The sequence below is a fragment of the Engraulis encrasicolus genome, chromosome 1 (assembly GCF_034702125.1).
Source record: "Engraulis encrasicolus isolate BLACKSEA-1 chromosome 1, IST_EnEncr_1.0, whole genome shotgun sequence".
NCBI lineage: Eukaryota > Metazoa > Chordata > Actinopteri > Clupeiformes > Engraulidae > Engraulis > Engraulis encrasicolus.
In genome coordinates, this window is record NC_085857.1 from 21,182,411 (window position 1) to 21,209,568 (window position 27,158).

The 27,158-nt window shown below is 43.9% G+C and overlaps 1 protein-coding gene across 2 annotated transcripts in view; it reads right to left on the reverse strand.

Annotated features, from left to right (window-relative positions):
* Positions 1-213: 213 nt before the first annotated feature.
* The window catches only part of eif3d (eukaryotic translation initiation factor 3, subunit D), a 28,541-nt gene continuing 1,596 nt past the window's right edge, over positions 214-27,158 (reverse strand). The window contains exons 3-15 of one of the 2 annotated variants that reach the window (XM_063198832.1): positions 26,987-27,032; positions 24,792-24,928; positions 24,292-24,377; positions 22,062-22,134; positions 17,943-18,058; positions 11,238-11,370; positions 8,897-9,044; positions 8,100-8,316; positions 7,483-7,612; positions 5,501-5,643; positions 4,214-4,406; positions 3,047-3,140; positions 214-1,068 (exon numbers count right to left, since the gene is read on the reverse strand). In XM_063198832.1, the coding sequence (XP_063054902.1) occupies positions 1,055-1,068; positions 3,047-3,140; positions 4,214-4,406; positions 5,501-5,643; positions 7,483-7,612; positions 8,100-8,316; positions 8,897-9,044; positions 11,238-11,370; positions 17,943-18,058; positions 22,062-22,134; positions 24,292-24,377; positions 24,792-24,928; positions 26,987-27,032 (1,530 nt within the window). In that variant the 3' untranslated portion in view covers positions 214-1,054. Of the gene's footprint in view, positions 1,069-3,046; positions 3,141-4,213; positions 4,407-5,500; positions 5,644-7,482; positions 7,613-8,099; positions 8,317-8,896; positions 9,045-11,237; positions 11,371-17,942; positions 18,065-22,061; positions 22,135-24,291; positions 24,378-24,791; positions 24,929-26,986; positions 27,033-27,158 lie in introns of both variants that reach the window. The other variant, XM_063198825.1, reaches the window with a different exon arrangement.

Consider the following 27,158-nt stretch of genomic DNA (forward strand, 5'->3'; position numbering starts at 1 on the left):
CTCTTTTTCACATGGTCATAATGGGGTACTTCTGTTACATTTTGAGGACAGAGATGAATTTAATACAATTTGGAATGAGGCTGTAACGTAATAAAATGCGGAAAAAGTGAAGCGCTGTGAATACTTTCCGGATTGACTGTACATGCCCCCTTGGCAAATAATATTTCCACTTTTAAAGAATGGCATTTACATCAGTCACATGGACCCCAAAGACATCATTAGAATGTCACTTTATTGTTTTGTTTAATATATAATGTCAGAGTGAGCAAGTCCTGCAAGTGTAATAAACTTTAAAAACACTGTCCCCGCTTCTTCTGCTTCTATTATGGAAATGGCGTGAGTCAGCAGGGTATTCATGGAAATCGCTTTTTTTTTAAATCGCTTAAGGGATCAATACAATTAATTTATGCAGAGGACTATGCAGCACGGTGTCCTCACTGAAAAAGTACAGAGATAAGGCCAACAAAAAAAAATCAGGTGTCAATCCTGGGTTCAGAAAGCCACAGAAACTACCAATTTGACTAAAGCCTCCTCAGCCGAGTTAGAGAACAGTACGGTAATGAGTATTCAAGACAGGTATATAAGCTACTGAGTAAAAGGATTTAAGTCGGTCCAAAGGACATGGCAAGGTTTTTGTACCTTCTGAACACAATGACAAATCCACCCATGCTAAATAATATTAATAATAAAAAAAGGTCAAAAACGTTTGACACAGCAATATGACTTACAGGTAGCTCACCCATTAAGGCAAATCATTTGCGTTGTAAGGAAAACATAGCAGAGTTTTCACTTTCCTAACCCGGGATTGACACCTTTGGGAATTAATAACAATAATAATAAAAAAATAAAGACAAGTCAAAACTTTGGGCTTAGCAACATGACTCCATCTTTAATGGGACTGGACACTTGATTTGCCTCCTCCCCCAACCCCCAACCCTCTGCTCCTGCCACTCAGGTGAGATGTGGGTGCGGCCATAGCCACGAACATGTACATGTACATAGCCGTTGCCAAGTCCGTTTGGTCTCGCGATCGCTGCTTTTCTTCCCTCGCTCTTCAGGCCTCCTCGTCTAGGAAGGTGGAAAGAAAAGAGGGACAGATAGAGAGAGAGAAAGGGGTGAAAAGGTGTGGGTGAAATGGAGCGTCACAATAATGCACCGTTATCAGAGCCGCCTAATAAGAGAGTTACGTCACTCCCATAGACCTCAATGGTCCAGTCTATCCACAGCAATGGCGGCTCTTTTGGAGCCTCACGGAGCGTTTCACATGTAAACCGCCATTGATCATAGTTCCTACAGAAGTAGTTACTTGAACTTGTATGTAATTCTTTGTATGTAATGGTTCTGTGCTATTTTCTGTGCTATTTTCTAAATTTCTGTTCGCCGGAGACTATTTTAATCCCATCACCAACCGACTTCCTGGTCCCCGGTTGTCATAACTCTCTCATGAGACGGCTCTGCACCGTACCATCCATGTGCTTCAGGGCTTAACATTAACCTTTTCACCCACCAGCCACTGCGGCTAGTGATTTTTCCGAGTCACTAGCCACTCAGGTATTGCACTAGCCACAGACTTGATTTTTTCTCCCCTTAATCATGATGGCGTATACCTAACCTCAGAAGATGAGGTGCTAATGCAAGATGAGTGTAAAGCTTTCTACAAGGAAGTATATCAAGCAAATACATACTAAGTTACAGAGCCTTTTCTTGAACTTAAGTGTAAATACATGATACACAAGGGGAAAACAACAGAATACTATGATACCTATGTCATACAAAGGAATAAGCTGCCAGCCAAATTGGCTAGTGACACTGAAAGTATTACTAGCCACAGCCAAGTTTTACCAGCATTTGGCCGGTTGGCAGGTGCCAGTGTAAAGCCCTGATGTGCTTGCATGGCCATGGGGACCCAGGTTTGAGTTCGGCTTGGGTCATTTCTCAACGCTACCCAGTCTCCCTCTCCCCCTCTCTTCACTGTACTATTATCCTCAATAAAGGAAAAAAAAAGCCCATAAAAGATATATATATCTATAAAAAGAAATGGGGTGAATAGGGAGAGGTTTGACACTACATTATTTAAAAGGCAGTGTCCTGACACATTGATCAATGTCTTCACTACTACACCACTTCAAAATGTCTGCGATTTTAAAATGGTCTTTCGGTTGAGTAGCATTAAATGTTACGGAAATGGTACATTGACAGCATGGCGATATAAAAGTGACAGTTTTGCATTACCACACTTCATATAGCATTTCTATAATGTTCAAATTAAAGTCAAACACTGACATCTCAAATGCCAAAGACAGTGACATTATAAAAGAGTTCGAGAGCGCCAGACACTCACATTGGGTTATATTACACCAAAATAAGTTGTTAGCAATATGGAGGGATTTAAAAAAAAAGATATATATATATATATACACACATATAAAGTCCCCACGTTTTTCATTTTGGAATATGACGTGGGTTCTGTTCTCGTGTTCACTGTTCTCAGGTGCAAAAGGAGGTCCCATCAAAAAAGAAATTGGGAGCCACTAAAGAACACTACGCCTTCACACTAATATCACAAGTTATTGAGGCGAGTGTTGTTAATAAATGCAGGCTGCACCCTTTTACCCCGAGGCTTTCAGTCACACCTCTTGATTACAGGGGATGAGGTGAGAGGGAATAAGGCTGGTTGTGTGTTGAGTCAACTTCTCAGTAGGGATGCAAGGTACCATTTTTTTTTTAAACAAATAAAATACATTAATTTCTGTTATTGCTGATACAGAGTACCGATACCGATACCTGTGCATACAATGAAAATAAATGCAGTGTTGTTTTTTCCACCTATTTGTTTAATTGTCCATTTCCATGCAGATTTAAATGGTACTACATATATGAGGTGGTGCTTTTTTCTCATGCTGCTTTCAAGTCAACAGAATACGACGATGAGATGTTGCGTTGTTTCGTTTAATAGCAGTATCGCTGCCTAGTATCGGCAAGTGTTTGATGAGTAGGTGCATATTGACCAAGTATGAGTGCATCGCTACTTCTCAGCTCATCTTACCTTCGTCTTCCTCGTCCTCTTCGTCCTCCTCCTCATCCTCGTCCTCGTCCGAGCTGAAGGTGCCGTCTGGCAGGCTGTAGATGCGGATCACTTGCTGTAAACACACACACACAAATACACACACACACACACACACACACCACCTCATTAATGACTGAGACAACACAGCTGTACAGTTTCCTGATAAGCAAGACAAACTCAGAACAAGGAGCGAGAAAACAAGAGGTCAGCTCTTGTTTTGCTTTTAAAATGTAAGGACTTTCGCACCCATCATCTCTAGCACATCTCTAACGGATATGACCGTCATGTAAATACAGCAATCACAGATCACTTGTCTGCAAACCAAATCTACCTTTGGGTATAAAGTATAATTTGGGTAATAAAGTTATCTTATCTAATCTAATCTGATAAAGGAGCCATGTTGTACAACAGCTGTATGTAATATTATTATATCATTTTATGTCCTATTGAAAAATCAGCTTCACCCATGGTGGGTATCAAGGATTGCATGATATTATAGAGTAGCCATTTACCCTGTGGTATTGGGGGTGTTTTTCAAGTTGGGGTCCTGGAGGATACGGTATTAGCAAAATACTTGGTGAAAAGTGCACTTAACACACTTGTTGGGTGTTTGTCTGCTCGTGGTGCATGTGTGTTACAGTCCACCAGAGGGAGGAGGTGCGCTCTCAGTGCTTTTCTAGTTCTCTTTCTCGGATTTTAGGCCGACCAGAACGGAGCCGGTGCCAGCACCCGTTACGTTCGGCACGAAAGTGCTTATCTGCTAACCGCCCGTGTTCATACCGGGCTCTGAACTTTTTCCACACGTGTTACCCGGATGAACCTGCTGACAGCCACGCTGTCGTCACGGTTCGCAGAGAAAAACCTAGTATTTTGCGGTTCGCATTGCGAACCAACTTTCCGGTACGCGAACGCTAAAATCTGTGGCGTGAACACGGCGGCCGGTTCGTGATTAGGTGCGGGAACGAGCACCGGCACGGCTCTCAGTCGGCCTGAATGCGCCCCTTGTGGTAGTGGGTTGTAGTTCTAGGCTCACCTCAAAGATAAGGTACTGCACTTCTCTCAGAACAGTCTTCAAACCTTACTAGCTTCAACGTTCCTAACTTAATAATCCTAGTGGAGAGGAGTGCAGTGAACTTCCGGGCTCACCTTGTTGGGGTCCTTGAGGATGAGGTACTTGCCCTCGTCCAGCTTGCGGCAGATGTCGATGACGCAGCGCAGGATGCCCCAGGCGTTCTCCATGCTCAGGTTGATCTGGCTGGCAAACTCGTTGGGCTTGAACTGCTGCGTGCCCAGGATCACGTGGCGCGCCGAGTCCTTCACGTGGTAACGAGACACGTAGCTGCGGGGACAGAAGAAAACGTGTCAATTTGTCAATTCGTTTCCGTAAAGTCGTCAATTTATTTTTCTCTGGGACCAGTGAAGTAACTCAACTTCACATCTCGTCCACAGATTTGCAAGTAATCAACAAAGATTTTCAACATGGGGAGTATTCCTGGCAGTCGTAAACCAAGTTAAGTTAACCTTGACGTGTGGTAAATCATCTAATAGAACAGCCCGGAGGCCTCATTTTCTTAACTGAATGAGACCCGTGGACTGCCTCTTAGCAGGTTTACCACTTCCTGTACGTTAACTTAGCTAGGTTTACCATGTAGCCACGTTCTTGGAATACCTCCCCTGGTGACCAAGATAAACCTGTCACCCATGTAGCAAAATGAGATAAACTCCAATCTACTAAATGGGCGCGACTCTTCACATTTTCCCTATTGAGCCGCTTTCATTCTGAACAGCCGTCTCCAGTCTGCTAAAGGGTGTGGCAGCTCATAGACATGATGCAGCTTTGAACCTTTCGTCATATTGCTTCCGGAAAGAACTCCTGCACCCCCCCCCCTCCTCCTCATCAAAAGGCTCTGTTATCAAGTCAAGTAGGTTTTTATATCGTCATTTATTAAGGGCTTGCATGTTCATTAGATCCCGATGGCATTTATAAGCTAGCGTTTATAATTCCGGTCAATCACAATGGCCATCCAAGGACACATTTTAATTTATTTTATACCTTCCGCTGCCTCTGACAAATGAAATAAGATGGGACAATTGACCTGCCGTTCAATATAAAATCTTGAGTGACTAGCAGCCATGCCCATTCATCAGCAGCAGGTGGCAGTTTCCAACGTCCATCCTTGGTGTACATCTAGTGTGTGTGTGTGTGTGTGTGTGTGTGTGTGTGTGTGTGTGTGTGTGTGCATACATCTCTCTGAGTGTGCATCATCATCTTACCTGCTGTGCATCTACCATGAGTGTGTGTGCTTGTGTGTGTGTGTGTGTGTGTGTGTGTGTGTGTGTGTGTGTGTGTGTGTGTGTGTGTGTGTGTGTGTGTGTGTACACTGTACGTGTCTGTGTGTCCGTCTCTCTGCGTGCGTATCATCATCATCTTACCCCAGCTTGAGGTACTCGGAGCCGGCCAGCATGGCGCAGCAGGTCCAGCGGGCCAGCTTGTAGCTGTTGTTCTTCAGCTCAGTGGCCAGCACGGCACCCCTCTGGGAATCCAGCTTCTGACGCCAGTCCACTCCATTACAATACTGGACACACAGAGAGAGAGAGAGAGAGAGAGAGAGAGAGAGAGAGAGAGAGAGAGAGAGAGAGAGAGAGAGAGAGAGAGAGAGAGAGAGAGAAAGAGAGAGAGAGAGAGAGAGAGAGAGAGAGAGAGAGAGAGAGAGAGAGAGAGAGAGAGAGACACACACACAAATACATTAGCTAGTTAGCCAGAATTATAATGCATTACTCGACAAGAGTCCAGTTTCTGACGCCAGCCTACTCCATTGCAATAATGGAGACACAGGGGCAACAGATAAGTCATCAACCACAGTTGAAATACAGGACAAACGTGCGCACGCACAATTAGCAAGCATTATAACGCTGAACTAGAGTGCAGTATCTGACACCAGACCACTCTATTGCAACACTGGACACATTCAGACAAACCCAGACAACTGACCCGCCATTGACCATTAACTAATTATAAAACTGAGTAAGACTCCAGCTCCATCTACTTCATTACAATACTGGAAACACAGGGGCGACACACACACACACACACACACACACACACACACACACACACACACACACACACACACACACACACACACACACACACACACACACACACACACACACACACACACACACACACACACACACACACACACACATTATTAACCACAATTACAACATTGGACAGGGGAGCAGATGTGCCATCGTATGGCACTAGCCTGGAGAGGTCCACTTCACACAGAATGAGCCACTGGCTGAAGCCGAGTAAATCCCTTGAAATGTGTTAATGCGTCATTACGACACTCTGCAATTTAGTGCTGCTTTCTGATTGGTTGCTAGGAGGAACAAATAAAATAGTTCATGTTTCTCTGCTTACTGTTGCTAAATTCTTTATCCTCGTCGAATGCAACTCCCTCACACAAATAATCAGCAGTACATTAAAGTAGCAAAGTTTTGAATACGGCATCTAAAAAAACAGAATTTATGCACTGTGTAATGCAATAAGACTACCGTTGCTGCAACATGATCTCCAAAAATTCTGTGCTCCTGGACACGGATGTTAAGGACACAAAATCCGTGTCCAGGAGCACGGATTTTGCCAAAATTCTGTGCTCCTGGACACAGAATTATTTTCCGTGATGGACACACAGAAGTGCTCTCTCTATACTCTCACAGCTCTATGTTTCCACAGTCTTGTGTTTTCTCAGGATTTTTCTAATTTCAAATATTTTTTCACACAAAAAAACATTTCTTACTGACAGGTTAGGGATTGTTTTGGTCTGGGCACAGCTAGTTTTCTTTCATTCATTATATGAATTTGATAGCCTAGCAATCAACTGGAAAAGGTATTTCTCAAAAATATGTCTTTAATGACAGGTTAAGGTTAGGGAATGTTTTGGTCAGGGCACAACTTAAATTGCTATAGCATTATTTTATTTAGGATTAGCATTTGGTATGTATTTTTCTCTAATGATGGAGTTAACACAGTGCTGTGGTAATAGCCTATAGAAAGCACTTCTATGTGCCCATCACGGAAAACAATTCTGTGTCCAGGAGCACGGAAAACAATTCCGTGTCCAGGAGCACGGAATTTTGGCAAAATCTGTGCTCCTGGACACAGATTTCGTGTCCTTAACATCCGTGTCCAGGAGCACAGAATTTTCGGAGATCAGGCTGGTTGCTGGGCTCTGTGCTCTTTGAGTATCATCTCTTTTACACACACACACACACACACACACACACACACACACACACACACACACACACACACACACACACACACACACACACACACACACACACACACACACACACACGCACGCACGCACGCACACACACACACACACACCATCCTTGCGTCTTACCCTGGAGTCCCACTCGTTGAGGGTCTTGACGTTGATGAAGGACACCTCTCCGCTGGCCCCTGTCATGACTCCGTCGTGCTCACACCTCACGATCAGGTCGATGTCCTCCCCCAGCTTCCACCGCCGGTACCTGTGAGGGGTGTAAATCACAGCCTCCATGACGATACAATTTGATATCGATTTCTTAAGACAGCGATTCGATGATTTCCGATACTTAAGAATGCCCCACGATACGATAAGATTTTTTACTTTCCCACTTTTATTATGTTATTGAGCTGGGGCATTGGGCAGGGGGGCGATTTGGTTATTTTCGATACTTAAGAATGCACCACGACACGATACGATTAGATCGTCGGCCGTAGGATTGATACATCGATACATATTGATTATTTGTAAAAGGGAAGTCACTTGCGCTCTAACCTTCTTGGTGCTTCCAGTCCAGGACGATAGACAATGGAAAGTAAACTGGTCCCAGACGAGGTCAGGGATGACTGGAGCACTCGGATACTTTTTAGTTATTTTATTGTGGTGCAAACAAAGACTGCCCTGTCGACACAGTGCACGTCTTCTAAGACCAGGGTACTTTACATATTGATTAATATTTACACGGCTAGTACCTGTAGGCTACAGAGGCCACCTCGTTCTTGTCCATGTCCTCCTCCACGAAGGGGTTGGAGTTGGGGAACTTGTGCTTCTCGCCGCCCATCTTGAGGCACTGCTGGCTGAAGTTGTGGTTGATGTAGGTGGCCTCCATGGCCAGGTTGCGCGGCGAGTTGAAGGAGTTGCCCTCGTCCTGGGGAGGCTCGTTGGCCGTCTCGCTCACAGTCAGCAGGTCTGAAACGAGAGACGGAGGAGGAGAGGGAGGGGAAGGAAAGGATGGGAGGAGGAGAGAACATCAGTCAGACATTCTGTTATGTTGAGGTTATACGCAAACAAACTAAATGGTTGTCTTAAAGGGGTATGCCACTATTTTGGGGCTTAATACAGTTAAAATCGTTGGCTGGGGTTTATAAAGGTGGTAAAGTGTCTTATTTTTTATGTTAAGCGTTGTCTTGCTTTAAGACAAGTAAAAAAGAGGGAGCATGCGACATATTCCCTCTTTTAACTTGTCTTAAAGCAAGACAACGCTTAACATGAAAATTAAGACACTTTATCACCTTTTTAAACCCCGGTCAATGATTTTAACTGTATTAAGCCCCAAAATAGTGGCATGCCCCTTTAATTTCTAATCCCAGTATTTACTCTAGGGTTGATTTTGAATGGCAACTTAATTTTTTAAATTCACCAACACACACCATTAAGCAAATAAATATAGCCTGGTGAACGCCATGACATCAGCAAGGTGTATCAGAAAACTAATAGCAACATGCTATACGTTTTGGAAAAAGACAACGCCAAAGTTTTTGCCACTCACCAAAGTCGGAGTTGTCCCTCTTGTCGAAGAAGAGCTTGTTGCCCACCCGCTGCACAATGATGTCCCAGGAGTTCACGGAGCGCGTGCAGCACATCAGGGTGGCCAGGATGGCATCGGTGGCAAACACATTGCCCTGGGTCTTGGCCAACTATAGCAAGAATGCACAGGGGTAAGATAATTGACAGAGTACGGCACAAAGCATTTCCGATTTTCAAAGAAAGAGGCTGCATCTTACATTTTTTGTCTTGCCTTGTCTGTTTTTTAATTGACATACAAAACACTATACAGTGCCCTCCATAATTATTGGCACCCCTGGTTGAGATGTGTTAAAAGCCTTAAAATAAATTCAGTGTTTATTGCAGAAGAATACTGTCACACTGAAAATTGTAGGAAAATGTAGCCTTCAACTCAAATGAATTGTAAGAAAATAAAAAAATCCCTGACTGAAAAATAATTATTTTTCATTAAATCACCTGTTCCACAATTATTGGCACCCTTAACAATTCCCAGGAAATACATATAATTGAAGCATTTCTGTCATTTCTACAGTAGTTTACAAAGTTTACCAGAGTATGTAGGAACATTTAATTAGTAATTCATCACTTCCTGTTTCCCTGGGGTATAAATATGACGTGACACCGAGGCCATTTCTCTTATCCACTCTTAAACATGGGAAAGACAAAGGAACACAGCATACAAGTGAGGCAGATGTGCGTCGACCTTCACAGGTCTGGCAGAGGCTACAAGAAGATTGCCACTCAACTGCAGCTGCCCATATCCACTGTGAGAGGAATAATTAAGAAGTTCAAAACAACTGGAACAGTGGTAAACAAGCCTGGACGAGGACCCAAGTTTATTTTGCCACCACGCACAGTGAGGAGGATGGTAAGAGAAATCAAAAGATCTCCAAAGCTCACTGTTACAGAATTACAACAAATGGTAGCATCCTGGGGTCACAAAGTCTCCAAATCAACCATCAGGCGCTGTCTACACGCCAACAAGCTGTTTGGGAGGCATGCACGGAGAAAACCTTTCCTCACTCACAATCATAAACGCAAGCGTCTGGAGTTCGCCAAGCGGTATTGGGGCTTCAACTGGGACCGTGTGCTTTGGTCAGATGAGACCAAGATTGAGCTTTTTGGCAACAAACACTCTAAGTGGGTCTGGCGTGCCACAAAGATGCGCATGCTGAAAAGCACCTCATACCCACTGTGAAGTATGGGGGTGGGTCAGTGATGCTGTGGGGCTGTTTCGCTTCCAAAGGCCCTGGGAACCTTGTTAGGGTGCATGGCATCATGAATGCTTTGAAATACCAGGACATTTTAAATCAAAATCTGTTGCCCTCTGCCGGAAAGCTGAAGCTGGGTCGTCACTGGGTCTTTCAGCAAGACAATGACCCTAAACATATGGCCAAATCTACACAGAAATGGTTCACCAGACACAAAATCAAGCTCCTCCCATGGCCATCTCAGTCCCCTGACCTCAACCCCATTGAGAACCTGTGGGGTGAGCTGAAGAGGAGAGTACAGAGGAGAGGACCCAGGTCTCTGGATGATTTAGAGAGATTCTGCAAAGAGGAATGGCTGAAGATCCCTCTTTCTGTCTTTTCCCATCTTGTGAAACATTATAGGAGAAGATTAGGTGCTGTTTTGTTGGCAAAAGGGGGTTGTACAAAATATTAACACCAGGGGTGCTAATAATTGTGACACACATTATTTGATGTCAAATAATTATTTATTTATGTGGGATTTTTCCCCACTGAATAAATGCACTTGTATTGAAGGTTGGATTTTTCTCTTTTTTTCCATTTAGGTCCCATATTATTTAGAAAAAAAATAAAATAATTGGAAGCTAAAAAACACATCTCAACCAGGGGTGCCAATAATTATGGAGGGCACTGTATGTAAGGTGCAGCCTCTTTTTTCAAAAACTGAGTTGAGCATTTGAGGCAGCATCCTCACTATCGAAATATTTTTTTAGATTGAAGACCGCTCCAAGCTGAAAAAAATTGGACAAATAATTTCTGTACCATTGAATGAACGAAGAAAAAAAAAAACATAGGATTATGCGTGTGGACACATTCTTGAGAAAAACTAAAAAAATCAAACTGCGTCCAACTTCACTTTAACCGGCAGTGATTAGTGACATTACGGGCCCTTCTCAAAACCTAGTGCAGTGCACTTCCAAGTGTATCAGCCTAATAAGTCACGCCCAGTGATTGGATATTGCGTCGAGTTCACCAAAGAGTATCCAATCACTGGGCGTGACTAATTAGGCTAATACACTTGGAAGTGCACTGCACTTCGTTTTGAGAAATGCCCTACATTCCACACATACATACCTTGCGGATGACTGGGTCGTCTGTGGTGGTGACAGTGTGGAAGATCCTCTTGATGCTCTTGAGCTGCTTCTCATTGCGGGTGGTGATGCGGTCGAAGGCCTTGTCGTAGTACTCCAGAGCACCACAGCACTCACTGGAGGAGGATGGAGGTGAGGAGAATGGTGAGGAGAATGGGGCAGAGGAGAGAAGAGAGGAAGATGAGGACAGAGGAGAGGGGAATAGAAGAAGATGAGAGAGGAGAGGAAGAGGAGGGCAGAGGAGAGGGGAATAGAAGAAGATGAGAGAGGAGAGGAAGAGGAGGGCAGAGGAGAGGGGAATAGAAGAAGATGAGAGTGGAGAGGAAGAGGAGGGCAGAGGAGAGGAGTGCAAGATGAGGATGGAGAAGAGAGGGGAGGAGTTGGTCAAAAAGAGTAAGAAGATGGAGAGAAGGAGAGGACGGAGGATAAGGAGGGTGTCAAGGAGAGAAAGAGGAGAGGAAAGGCGGATGGAGAGGAGAGGACAGAATATAGGAAGGAGAGGTGAGGAGAGGATGAAGAGGATGAGGACGGTGGAGGAGAGGAGAAGAAAAGGATGGAGGGGAGAGGAAAGAGGATGGAAATGGTGACGAGGAGAAGATGAGAATGGAGATGAGAAAAGAGGAAGGGGAGGATGGAGAAAAAAAGAAGATGGGAGAAGGAAAGGAGCAGAGGTTTATGAATAAGGAGGATGGCGAGGAGAAGAGGAAAGAAGATGAGAAGAGGAAAGAGGGGGGGGAAATGGAGGAGAAGAGCAACAGGAAATCCAGATTAACCAGGGGAAAAAAAATGATGGAAACTCCATCAGAGCTGCAATCTGTTCACTGTCTGGACAGCTGCTCTCAAAGAGTTTCATTTGGACAGGAGCCCTCCTGAGCTAATCTCCCTCCTCCTTTGGCAACACAGCCAGCCAGCGCTTTGCCACCATGTTTATTGTAATACAATAATTTCAAATGACGAGGATATTGGCCACTTCGAGAAAAAAACAAGGGATCAGACTTCTTGCAAAAGCCAATTTACACACCGGCTGCATCACAACCTGTTGTCTCATTTTTTTTTCCACCAAAGAAAGGTCCATTTGCCTTGACGGTGTAAAGGACTCAGACTATTAGTTCAGCACTGTTGTCTTCAAGTGACTGTGCTTTTGCATGCACATCAGCTTGCGCAGTGGACCAGTCATCACAGTTCTTCTAATTGATGAGAAAGGGACGCAAACTTTTTTTTTGGTGCAGACTAGGGTTTAATATTTTTCCCGAAAATGGCATGAATCAAATCCCGGGATAGGACGACCCATTTCCCGGGAAATCCAGAGTATTTTTTTTTTTTTCTCCTCCCATTTTTTGATCTAGTCATGTAGGGGCTATAATTCAACTGTTCCTTCCAAACTGGCATTTGTATCAAGTTGTTACTGTTTGTATTACTGGGAGAAAAGAATTAAGATAAAGCTCTACTATCCACCAACACAATAATAATGAAGTGTAAGATGATAGCCTGTGCGCAGCATGCAGCGCTTATCAATGACGGGCGGATTGTTGGTGACGGTGACACCAAGTCGCCTGCCCGTCTCCCAATTCCGCCCGCCTACTTATAGCCTATATAGGCCTACTAGTTAATTATGTATCCACTGTTTAAGTCAGGAATGGATATCGACATGATACGGAGTTTGTATGCTTAATATTTGAAACAGTGATGACATTTAAAACCGAGTCAAACGGCCATAAACAGCATTGCAATGAAGGGTGTCGTAACGGCAGATGGAACTTTAATTTCACGACGACATTCTGGCTATAAACTCGCCCTGGCCGCTTCCCTGTTTCACTTTAGGACCAAAAGTAGCCTATTCAGCCGTTTCCACAGTTCCTGCATCGGTAAAGCCAGGACTACACGTGTGAACCAAATCAACACAACAGCATGAAGGAATAATAAACAGTAACGGAAATACAGACGTGACCTGAAATCAAGCGGGCGGAATTGGGAGCCTTTCGCCAGAGGGACTCACTAGTTTGACGCTGTGTCGCCCGAGAGGGCTGTTCTTGCGCCTAAACTAGTGAGTCCCTTCGCCAGAGAATTGTGCTGAAGCTAGATTTTGGACATGCTGGACGTTATCGCCAAATTACGATAGAAAGGACTACCAATGTTAACTAATATTGATCATTACCTCATCTACACAGTTGCCGCTATCCAAAAATATACGAGAGCATAATTAAATAGTATTTGAAAGAGTGGTTTTATCACGTTTTCAGTGAAGTGATCAGTGAAGTGGGCGGAATTTGGCGACCTTACTATTATAATTCGCTCACGCAAAGTGCATTTCGCACTGTCATTGTCCAATTTCAGAAAATGCCTCCAGGCAAAACTGGCAGCAGAACCAGACATTGCTGAAAAGGTCCTGTAGCTACTGCTGCTGCTTAAGTGAGCCTGAAGTGTTACCAAAGATTCCCTATTCTAAACCGTCTCTGGTGTTACCGCTGCTAGATTGCACTGTTGCTTACTGTTGCTAGGACAACAAATAGACACGCACTTAATTTTTTTCCCGGTTTCCCGTCATGGCTTTCCCGGGAAACGGGAAATTGTTTTGATCAGATTTCCCGGGAATCCCGGGTCCCGGGATTAAACCCTAGTGCAGACACGTTTCGGCGTGTGCCTTCCTCAGTGTGCAACAAAACGCGTCTGCGCACAAAAAAACCCCCAGTTCTGATGCAAGGTGCGCCCCTTTCTGTTTGAATTTAACCGTTTTATTTGGGCCAGCACCCTCAAAATTAATAAAAAAAACCTGAGAGAAGCCTGCTACCTGCCACAATTGATAATAGATGTGCAGCAATTGATTCTGTAGTAACTTTGACATGAGGGTGGACATTGTGCAAGGACGAGGACACTGTCCTGATTTAAGTTTCCATGAATCACATTGCATTGCCATCAATTATGCCAAGGCAGGGCTCCAGAGTGCGACCAATTTGGTCGCATATGCGCCCATTTTTTTCAATGGTGCGCCTAAAAAATATTTTTAGGCGCACCGGTGCGACCAGCCATCAGTAGAACAAAATCAATTACCAAACAACCGTTTTAATGGACATAAAATTAATAGTCACTCTACAGTAGTGGCCCATCATCACACAGTAAAGCGTGTCGATGCGGTCATTCCTTCAACTCCGCTGAACTACCGGTAGCTTTCTCCCCCTTTCTCGTTCACAGGCAGCCCGACGTTTCAGAATAGAATGTTCGACTTCACTCAACTATCCAAGTTCACATGTGCCAGCGAGTTTTGTGTTCTCAACCAGGCGAGTTTTGCAACGGACGAGAGAGTTACGGTAAAAACAGCAAAATGACTTGAGGATATTTTAAACACGAGAGAGTCACAATCACGGGGAAAAACTAAATGGCTTGAGCGGATATTAAACATTGCCACACAAAAACGCAGAAGGCTGCGGATAATTGCCCGTTTTAGCCGCGTGCAGAGCTGGCCAAACAACAGGTGACGCGCTAGTCTGTCGGGACTTCTGTGAGAGTTTTTTGATAGCGACTAGGGCAGGCTACATAGGCCTACTGCCTATCAGCTATCAATCGGCAAGGCATCGTTCATGCACCTCGAGACAGCACGAGGGACGGGGAGAGAGAGAGAGAGAGAGAGAGAGAGAGGGGGAGAGAGTGAGCGAGCGAGCGCACTAGTGCTGTCGTGTCTGTTCGTAGCGCTTGCTAAGATACCACAATCATTATGCAGAGGGCGAGCGCTCAAAAGCGGGGAAATAGACAAAACCCAATTCACCTCAGATTCCACTGTAAACATAGGCTAGGCTATTTGTGTCTAATGATTTTAAAAATCATGACATTTTTTAGCAGGGTTTGTTAAAAAAAATCTATCCATCCATCCATCTATCTATCTTCATATTGTAACTCTGCGCTTGTGCTGTGTGCTGGTATGTTGATCTTACTAGTCAAACACATATTGACTAAAAGGCAACTAATTTGGTCTTTTCTACCAGCCAAACTGCTTGTAACCAAGATGTGTTAGTTAGGTAGCCTACTGTCATGTCTTTTATAAGGAGCACATTTGGAAGACTAGCCTATAGCACATGAAAGGCTCCAGGTCTTTTAAAAGATGATGATGATGATGATGATGATGATGATGATGATGATGATGATTATTCTATTATTATTGCTATTGTTATTATTTTTATTTTTTATTTTTTTAAAGCTGAGGTGCGTGTGTGTATGGGGTGGTGAAAACATTTGGGTGCACCTAAATTTTGTGCTGGTGCGCCTAAAACATTTTTTTAGGCGCACCAGTGCAACCAGTGCAAAAAGTTAGTCTGGAGCCCTGCAAGGTATATTGATAGGGATGCACCGATACCGATACTGGTATTGGTATCGGCACCCGATACTGCCCATTATCCTCGTACTCGTCAAGCACTTGCCGATACCAGGAACGATACCGCTATTACACAAAACAATGCAAAATCTTGTCACGTTCTGTGGACTTGAAAGCAGCATGGAAAAAAGTGCCACCTCATACATTTACTAACAATTAAATCTACATGGCAATGGAAAATAAAAATATCACAGGCTCAAAAAAACCAAGGTCATGCATTTATTTTCATTGTATGTTGGTGGTAAAAGGTATCGGCACTTGGTATCGGCACTTGGTATCGGCAAGTACACACATTAATGTACTCGTACTTGTAGCGGTTTTCAAAAAAGTGGCATCGGTGCATCCCTATATATTGAGTAAACGGCTGGCAGAATTCAGTTACCCTACATGGGTACACAGGCTCTCAGGTAATGGGGCCTAAAAAAAATAATGTTTTGGTTCCGGTTGCCGACCGACCCTATCATTTTTTGTGCGACCCAAAATATTTTTTTTTGAGTTTTTGGAATCCTCAAAAAAATATCGATGTTTTTTGGAGGGTTGTTCATATAGACAAGACACAACACGTTTCTTCATTCCCATAACTCGCCATCTCTCACTTTCTACCTGCCTGCAAGTTACTGAATTTGCATCGCATGACTATCCACATAGGAGCAACATAAGCGCGCGCCACAAGTGCCGCCCGGCTTGATATTAGAAAACCCCAAATGTCACTGCAGAGTTGCGCAGCGCACCTATCGGTCACGTTGTTGGCTAATTATTATGCTACAACATGCTAATTGGTAGTCGTTGTAGCTCGTAAGTTTTTAAATAACTTGCCTCACAGCGTTCTTGCAGACTGCGATGTAGTTTGGGAACCTGGCGAAAATGCCAGTCAATCGCCTTACCTCAACACCCGACACGGACACAGCCTGACCACCTGCCTCGAAATGCATCACACAGAAAACATTATGAGTATCCACTATTTTTGAATGTATTGATATTGTCTCGTCGTATTAGAAAAGGGCTTCCATTCAGTCACGCTGCATGTTGGACGAGATGCATAACTTGTTACAGCAATTCTAAAGTAGCACTGTATCAATACCTTGTAATTGTAAAATAAGTTAATACGAGAGAAGGGAAATGTTTTGCCCAAGTTTCACTTCATTCTTGTATTTACCACAAGGCCTTGTTAACCAAGAAGTCCATTGGCCCGAGCCCGTTATTTTCTGGCCCTCTCTCTGCTTGTCCCTCCACCATCGCGCAGCAGCAGGGCATCTGTCACGGTCTCACTCTCCGCACCTCCTCCAAATAATGAAATGGAAATTAACGATGATGTCGCCACAAATACGACTGTTCGATGAAGACCTAGGACTACTACAGTTGCCTACAATAATGATTTAATGGCAATGACGATGTTGCCCCTCGATCACATTCATATCGCCTCAGGGGTCTACATCCTCGCGTAAAACAAAAAGTGTGTAAATAGAATGTTTCCAAGCCAGAACCTTCATCCCAAGGAAAATATGGTGTACAACCGATGATGGAAAGGAATTAAAAAAAAAGATAACGGGACATAGCCAACAGCAGCTAAAATAGCAGTGTCAGGCAACTGGCAGCTGGACAGGTATTGCCAGAAACGGTAGGCTGTATGATCATATCCTCATTTCGGTGACGGTCAGTATCTTGGCTCATTAATTCTTATTAGCCTATATTTCATTGTAGCTTTAGCAGGCCACACTCCACTATCGTCCTTGGCATTGTTCAACAAAGTTTATGACGAAATCTGGCGCATATGGGGTGTTGGGTGGGTCGGACATTTAAAAAAAAAGGAAAAAAAAAAAAAATCCGACCGACCCATGACCAAACCTGACAACCAACCGGAACCAAACTCTTATTTTTCTTAGGCCTGGGACACCACGGCAACACTAGTCAATAAAAATGATTTGTATGAAGCAAATATCCTGAAACAAACGACGCAGAACACAAACTCAAAGTCTCACATACACCCAGACACAGTGCTTGAAGTGGGGGGGACTCAGAGATACCCAGTTCCCCTTCTTCATAATTTTCATCAGCGTTCCGGCAGAACTTTTCTTGTGCGCCGCATTTTGTAAGTTCAAAACAAGTTTTTCAAAATGTGTACAGGCAATAGGCCTACAAAAATGTGTTTTGTACTGTCGGAAAATCAGGGTTCCTGCACATCTTTTTGGATGGTATTTTCGGACGATTAGGGTTCCGGCACCTCTTTTTTCCCCACTTAAAGCACTGCCCTGACATCACATGATGATGGTTTCAGAACGCATGCACACAAGCACACAAACACAGGCTTTATAGCTTACGACTCACATGTCAGTAGGGTCAGCCACCTCCATGTATCTCATCTTCATGAGGCGGGGGAAGTCCATCTCCTCCTTCACCTCCCAGTCGCTGCGGACCTCCACCGAGCTGTCCCTTGGCTTCAGCTGCGCCTACCGCCAAACAGGCAGAGGAAGTCACACGCGAAAGGAAAGGGGGACGGCACATACTGCAACGGGCTGTGGACTAAGGACTAAAAAAAGCTAGTTTGACAAATTAGAAAGCTAGTTTAGCTTTAGGTTTTTTGAAATGTAGTTGATATTCGAATGCTATTTTCTCTACCGAGTAGTCTCACACGGGCAAAGGAAGTCGCACAGGCAGGGACACAGAGGCAGATGACACAGGCTCATTCTTGTGCATCATTTTCCAATATATTTCATGTCTGTATGCAACGCAGCTGTGTGCAATATGTTTGATCGGTTTCACATCTGCATGCATGCAGTTCAATGCGATTTGTTATGTCATGCTATGCGTAAGGGCAGCTAAACGGCCCGGCTAAATTTCATTTGAGGACAAAACTCTTATCTGCTGTGTACAAAAAAGTGGCACGTTGATACAACCTGGGTTCTCAAGTAAGCCTGTCACGATAAACGATAAGTCAATAAATCGGACGATAACTTTTTACAAGAACGATCACTTTTCTGGCCCCGATAAGTAACGATAAGTTATTTGCGTGGTGTTTTGTTTTCCCTCTCTCCCTTTCTCTACCGTAGCCGTAAGACTACTGATGGCGCGTTATAGGCCAACGCAGCGCAATGGCGCTTAAATGTTGGTGTAATTTTAAGTTTCAGTGCAGTTCTGGTTGGAAAAAAGTGCATTGATCTGGCTACTTGCGTCTTTGAAATAGAACGCTGGTGTTCCCGCGCGTCGCTTATAAGCCTTGACAAAGAGTCAGCGCTAGAGACTAGGAGCGCAATATTCTTCCAGTCTCAGTCAGCGCATCTGCAACGTTCCTCAGAGAGGGGAATGAACAGCTCCAACACGGAGGCAAATGTTCATTTTGAAACATGCGCAGCTACCCAATATCCACGACGAAGACGTGTTTGTGCAAACATGAAATAGTGGTGCCGTCGCGACAAACTTGCTCTGAGGCTGTTATTTTAAACCTCTCAGAGTTTCCACTATTATTTCAATGCGCCTCCTACCCAGACGTTCGTTGTCTGTTCTTTTTGTGATTTTCGCTATATTTAGGGGCCAAGCAGCGAAGCTGGCGAAGGCCCCTATAGAGTTAGTAGGTTTTCTTCATTATTATTATTCTCTAGTCACCATTCCTCTCCCTCTGCAAGTCTATGGCAGCCCATAGAACCGTACGTAGGAAAATGCTGTAAATCGGCACACACATTCGGGCCCGACTCAGCATTACCCACAGCAATTTATAGGTCCCCAGCCCCAACGCTCTAGCGCCACCAACAGGTCAAAGTTGCAGGTACATTTCTGCTTGTAACTTTTGAACCGCTGGGCCGATTTTCATAAACTTGGTATCCCTGGAATCCTTGGGCCAAGACGAATCCAACCCACCCTATGACGTCATTTTCCGCCAGGATAGTTTTCCCGCCATTTTGTATTTTGTAAAATTCAATAAAAATGCTATTTTTTCGGCAATTTTTGACCAATTCACCCGAAATTCGGTATATAGTATCTCTGTACTGAGCTACACATGGGGTCTTCAGGAATATTGGATATCTTTTATCGTTTAGCCGTGAGAGCCAATCAAAATTGTCGTAAACGTGGCAAAACAGGAAGTGAGGTCATATCTCAGCAACCGTTTGTTGAATTAGGCTGGGATTTTGTACACACATAGTAGTCCATCCCATGACCTACCACAAAAAAAATCGAATCCCCAGCTCAAACTCTGTAGCGCCACCAGCAGGTCATAATTTTAGCTACATTTTTGCCTGTATCTTTTGAACCGTACTCCCAATTTTCAAAATATTGGTACACAGGTCATCCTCACATCATGTTCACCCAGGTATGGATTTTCGTACGATTGAAAAAACTATCAGCTCACAGCAGCCATTCAAAATTGTGGAAAGAATGGAGGGATTTTTTCTCATCTCTCTGTCTCCTCTGCTCCCCGTGCGCACGTTCACTGACACCATTCTCGGCAGGGGGTCAAGCCCCACTGCCCCAGCCCCTGCACCCCACCCCCCACCCCCTCCTCACACACACACAGACAGACAGAGGGAGAGGGAGAGGGAGGGGGGAGGGGGAGAGGGAGAGGGAGAGGGAGAGGGACAGAGAGGGAAGAAGGGAGGGAGGGAGGGAGAGGGAGGGGGGAGAGGAAAGAATTTTGAACACCTCTTGTCGTTTGCCGGTGACAGCCAATCAAAATTGTCATAAAGGTGGCAAAACAGGAAGTGAGGTCATAGCTCAGCAACCGTTAGTCAATTTCTGTTAGGATTTTTTGCACACATTCTAGTCCATCCCATGACCTCCCACAAAAAAATCCAGACCCCAAGCTCTCTAGCGCCACCAACAGGTAACAGGAAGTGAGCTCATATCTCGGCAGCTCTTCAACGGATTCAAACTAAACTTGGTTTACGTGATCACACTCTCGTCCAAGGAATGCACACCAACATTGGCGAGATTTGGACCAAAGGGGGCGCTGCAGTTCCTTCTGTTGCCGTGGCGGCTCTGGCAAGTTTACTGCTTGGCCCCGCATTGCTGCTTGCAGCTATATTTCTTCTTTATTTAGACCTAACAATATGAGTAGGCAGTCCGCAAGCAAATCATGAAGATAAGATTTGTGGATTTAAATCTGTCACACCAGGAGAATGTGAACGGTTGAGCGCGCTACAGGGGAAACATAGGAATGGCGACTCATAACTCATAAGAATCAATGTATGGGCGTTCATAAAGGACTTTAAAGTGCGCAGAATTGCAACTTGTTCCAGTCAAGGGTATCGGAGAGAGAGAGAGAGAGAGAGAGCTGCCTGCACCTGGAACTTGTGCGTTCATGCTCTTTTGCTTTTTGCTGATGTTGAAATGCCTTTAACAGGGCTGATTTGGGTTTTGACTGACAAGTAACAACGTGCATTTGTTTGAAATAAGCTGTCTAAGTAATAATTTGTGAATTAACAATACCCCACCAGTAGGTTATTTTACATCACACCATGGATAGGCCTATAAGCCATTCAGTGTGCTTGAGAAAGATAAATAACAGAAAATGTTAAAGAAAGACTATATAACTTACCCTAATAATAAATACAAAAAAGCCTATTTAGAGCCTATTGTGCTCTATGAGGATGTATTTAAAAACATATATATATCCCCCGCCGTGATGCTTTAAAAATGTGAAGAGGTGTAGTCACATTTTTATTGCATTTTTACGTCATTATATTGTTTGACACATTTCTTCTTGGAGCAGGCGTCAATCTTAATTATTTAAACCTCTGAGTCTGCTGGCCCAAATGTTAAATTCAATGTTTCAAGAAGGAGGCCGCACCTTGCATAGCAGTGTTTTTTATTGCACATTATATTGTTTGAAAATGGCGAGAGAGACAATATTATCGATTATCGCAATAATTTCTTGTTATCGTTATCGTCTGGCAAAAATTGTTATCGTGACAGGCCTATTCTCAAGGAGTTTACGGTTAAATGGAGCATCATACATCTGTATCAGGAATATTTCTCAAAAACCATAGTTGCTAAATACATTAACTAACCATGCAACGCAACGCTGTCAGTTACAATGCGATTTCCAATGGCCAAACAGCCACGCTGATAACGGGCTAGCGCTGATGTTGACTCCAGACCATAATCTAATTCACGGACGGCAAAATGTACACGTACAGTGCCAGGGGAAAGGCTGGCCAATAACATTCTGATATGCGAAGCACGGGTGCCAGGCAAATCTAATTTTGCTGAGTGGAAAAGGCGCTTCAAGGTGTACATTCAGACTATTTGAGTTCAACAAGAGTTTAAAGTTCAAAAGGCTGCAGACAGGCAGGGGTAGAGAGAGGGAAAGAGGGAGAGAGAGAGAGAGAGAGAGAGAGAGAGAGAGAGAGAGAGAGAGAGAGAGGAAAAGAGAGAGAGAGAGACAGACAGAGCAAGACAGTGAGAGAGAGAGAGACAGAAAGCAAGTGAGAGAGCCAAGGGTGCATTCCTCACCTGTGACTTCTGGTCCCACTTCTGGCGATTGCCAAACTGCTTCTGGAACTTCTTCTGGAGACGCATGCGGTCTCTGTAAGATAGGACACACAAGTCAGACAAAATACTTAAAAGGTACACAATACGCCTTTTCAGCAATACGCCTCACTCTTGTGCCTCACACAGACTAAAAGTTGGGATTTGCTTTGGAAAACTTGCATAGGGTGGTGATGGTCCAAAAGTGAATTCAGAAGTGTCATAATTATTCTCCATCCATTTACGCTTATGAACCACTTTAATCAGCTTTGGAAACGATTCATGCACCATTTGTTGTCTAGAATCGGTCAGTATATAACCAAAGAATCCTATAGGAGAGAAAGATATCGCAAACTCTGCCCATCCAATGCAAAGGAGTGTGCTCAAATTCGGTCTCCTAAGGGGCCGTTGTCCACTCCTCCTCCTTCTCTTTTTGTGCTGTTTGCACAAGAAGTGTGCTACTAGGCCTGTCACGATAACAATTTTTGCCAGACGATAACGATAACAAGAAATTATCGCGATAATCGATAATATTGTCTCTCTCGCCATTTTCAAACAATATAATGTGCAATAAAAAACACTGCTATGCAAGGTGAGGCCTCCTTGAAACATTGAATGTAACATTTGGGCCAGCAGACTCAGAGGTTTAAATAATTAAGATTGACGCCTGCTCCAAGAAGAAATGTGTCAAACAATATAATGACGTAAAAATGCAATAAAAATGTGACTACACCCCTTCATATTTTTAAAGCATCACGGCGGGGGATATATGTTTTTAAATACATCCTCATGGAGCACAATAGGCTCTAAATAGGCTTTTTTGTATTTATTATGAAGGTAAGTTATATAGTCTTTCTTTAACATTTTCTGTTATTTATCTTTCTCAAGCACACTGAATGGCTTATAGGCCTATCCATGGTGTGATGTAAAATAACCTACTGGTGGGGTATTGTTAATTCACAAATTATTACTTAGACAGCTTATTTCAAACAAATGCACGTTGTTACTAGCTAATTGTCAGTCAAAACCCAAATCAGCCCTGTTAAAGGCATTTCAACATCAGCAAAAAGCAAAAGAGCATGAACAGATGCACAAGTTTCAGCTCTCTCTCTCTCTCTCTCTCTCTCTCTCTCTCTCTCTCTCTCTCTCCGATACCCTCGACCGGAACAAGTTGCAATTCTGCGCACTTTAAAGTCCTTTATGAACGCCCATACATTGATTCTTATGAGTTATGAGTCGCCATGCCTCTGTTTCCCCTGTAGCGCGCTCAACCGTTCACATTCTCCTGGTGTGAAAGATTTAAATCCACAAATCTTATCTTCATGATTTGCTTGCGGACTGCCTACTCATATTGTTAGGTCTAAATAAACAAGAAATATAGCGAAAATCACAAAAAGAACAGACAACGAACGTCGGGATAGGAGGCGCATTGAAATAATATGTGGAAACTCGGCGAGGTTTAAAATAACAGCCTCAGAGCAAGTTTGTCGCGACGGCACCACTATTTCATGTTTGCACAAACACGTCTTCGTCGTGGATATTGGGTTGCTGCGCATGTTTCAAAATGAACATTTGCCTCCGTGTTGGAGCTGTTCATTCCCCTCTCTGAGGAACGTTGCAGATGCGCTGATTGAGACTGGAAGAATATTGCGCTCCTAGTCTAGCGCTGATTCTTTGTCGAGGCTTATAAGCGACGCGCGGGAACACCAGCGTTCTATTTCAAAGACGCAAGTAGCCAGATCAATGCACTTTTTTCCAATCAGAACTGCACTGGAACTTAAAATTACACCAACATTTAAGCGTCATTGCGCTGCGTTGGCCTATAACGCGTCATCAGTAGTCTTATGGCTACGGTAGAGAAAGGGAGAGAGGGAAAACAAAACATCACGCAAATAACTTATCGTTACTTATCGGGGCCAGAAAAGTGATCGTTCTTGTAAAAAGTTATCGTCCGATTTATTGACTTATCGTATATCGTGACAGGCTTATGTGCTACTGCAATCTACAGCACCAAGGGAACTCCATTTATTCTCAACCTCAAGACTCCGAAGGTCTCCTAACTGAAGGTCTCCTAAAGGGGCGTTCACCCGACATCACATGGATACCGGAAAGGAACGAGCCTGAAGTATCTTTCTCTCCTACACGATTCTTTGATATAACTCTCCCCATGCCCCACCTGGAGAATATCGTTAGAGGAAATTCTTTCGTCACTCACCTCTCCTTTTGCTTGGCACTCTTGGGAAGAGTCTGCATGTTGAACTGAGCAATGTTCCTGCGGTCCTTGTCCCTGCGCAGATTCCTCTGTTGGACGCAAAGTCACAAACAAAAAAAGCATTACTACCACAGTGGGACCACTGATATCCCACAGTCCAGAGAGGGAACACGTACACATTTTGACCAATTGATAGCAGTGCGAAATGCAAACCAATATTTATAGCATGGCCCACCTCCATCATAATACACACAGAAAAACATTTCATAAAACCATTTTCCATTCACCCACAGCATTTCCTGACTGCTAGTTCCAGTTCCTACAAGGCTGCCCTTATCGCTTTGAATTATTTAGCACTAGCTGCTGCTACCTAAATAATAATGTTTCCACCCTTGGTACTCTGGATATAAGGTGCATAGTGGAACTAGTGCAAGTCAGTGGTGTCCTGGAGTAAAAAAAAAAATGGTACCGAGTGGTCCAAGTTGTAGTGTTGACGTCCTTACCTGTGCAAACCTGAGGCGGTTCCTCTGGTAGGCTGTCTTCTGGGTCTTGGCCGTGTCCACCAGCTGGAAGCTGGCCTCGTCCTCCTCGTGGAAGTAGGCATACTGGCTGCCCCCTCCGAACTGGGACGAGTACTTATCTAGACACACGGACACAGCAGGTTATTTATGCATCTATGGACACTTCAAACACATGAAAAATCACCCATGGCGTGTTTCAGGTGGTAGAGGAGCATGTTCGGCAACCAGAAGGTTGCAGGTTCAAGCCCAACCCTGCCTGACCCCATCGATATGTCCTTGAGCAAGATACTTTACCCCAAATTGCTCTTGGTGGCAGGGTGGTACCCTGCGTGGCAGCTACTGCCACTGGTGTGTGAATGAGGGAGAGAATGGGTGAATGTGAGGTACAATTAGTGCTCAAAGTAGTGGAAAGGCTCTGTGCAAATGAAGGCCATTTAGCATTTAACCTACGGAGGGACATCTTAACTAGAGGTGCACAGAAAATTCCGACGCATAAAATATTCGTCTGAAAACGCAAAAAAAGACACTCGGTTTTCGGCCGAAAGCCAATTGAGCGGCCGAATCGGAGGCTGAATAGGAAATGACTTGAAAATGGGCATTAATTAAACTAATTCAGTAAATCAGTTCTACTCTAACATTTGAAGACATCAAATAGGCCTACACATTTATTTTCTTTCCAAAACATGTCAAAACATTTGGATGTGCATTTCTGCCAAAACTAGCCTATTCGAAATTCGATGGCCACTATTGGAATGTTATTCGAAAATCGGAAAAAAAAGACGTGCGTTTGCTAACTGAGGGACTTCCACTGTCATCCCTTGAAACGTGTAGCCTAAATTCCACCGACGTATCATAAAGAGTTCAATACTTATTTACAGTGGCCTTCCATCTACAGCACCAGGGGGGAGCAATAGCTAGAAAATGCTGTCGAGTGTACACCTCTGAACGTCCAGCAGCACGTTCACTGGAAGAGGAGTCTGTGCGTCCGTGACGAGAAATATTTATCATTCCCTTCCCCTCCTTCCATTCTCGTGGCACGGCAAAGTAAACCCCACTGAACAGTTGTTCGCTAGTTGGGCTGCATTAGAACTAGTTAGCAATTGACATTGTTGACAGACAGTATCCCGATTCGCACGGCTACAGGGGGTGGCTTTTACAAAGTTTGTTTTACAAATCCGAAGCAACGCCATATGAAACGACCCCCAAATAGTTGCAGATTATAGTGTAGTAAGCCAGATAAAATCGCCTCAGCTAAGAGTGCTCAGCTAGTTTACTTCGCTTGTTAGCTTATCATTATTAGCGTTAGAGATATTGAAATAACCTGCCATTGTTGACACTGACTGACAGCTACAAGTAGCTTACCTTGCAGAAGTTTACGCTGGCCAAATCAGACGCAAATTGATGTGACATTATTCCCGAACAGTTACAGATGACAGTCCATGTTTACAAAACCATCACCAATTGCAGATTTACAGTGTCAACGATTTATTTATGAATGCCCAATGCCCATTCCCGAAATGCACGAGATGCGTCTCTTCTCCCTGGCTGTGTGTGTGTCGTGTCGGCGGGGGGCGGGACGCTTTCAGACACACTCGCCTTACGAGTTGGAAATGAAAGATGAGCATGGTATCTAGACCTACCAGAGAAATTAGAATACAGGGGAGCTACTAGGTTAATTTAATGTAGGCCTAACCCTGCAGTACTTTATTTGTCACTTAACACTGCAAGGGAGGCCAACTTAGATTTTTTTTTTTACTGGCTGGATTTTTTTTATTCGACAGGACTATTCTAAATTCGAAAGGAAAACGAATATTCGAACATTCGAATATTCGTGCACATAATGTAAACCATAGATTTCAGCAATATTCAAAAATAGTGAAAAACCTAACTTTTGATCACTTTTGACTGAACTGTAATATTCGGTTTCGGTTTCGGTATTCGGCCAAGTGATTAATTATTTTTCGGTTTCGGTTTCGGCCACAAATTTTCATTTCGGTGCACCTCTAATCTTAACCATACATCACTACTGGTACCGGTACATTCTTTGCCACGCTTAATGACCAGAAAAAAGGCCAGCGTCTCTCACATTGGGGCATGAATAACAATCTTATTTTGGAGAGGCAAGTGCATACATTCAAATCAAGGCTTCAGTAAAGTATGTGAGAAAGGATACTCACTCGTGTATCTCTTGTCCTGGTAGGTAGCACCAGTCCAGTCAGCAACCTAATGTGAACAAGTTGAGTAGAATAGAGTAACACTTGTTAATCCCTGCGGAAATGAAAAGGTACACTGTACAGGAAATTGTCAAAAAAGGTACTGCAACTATGCTGCTCATTGAAATTTGGCTGC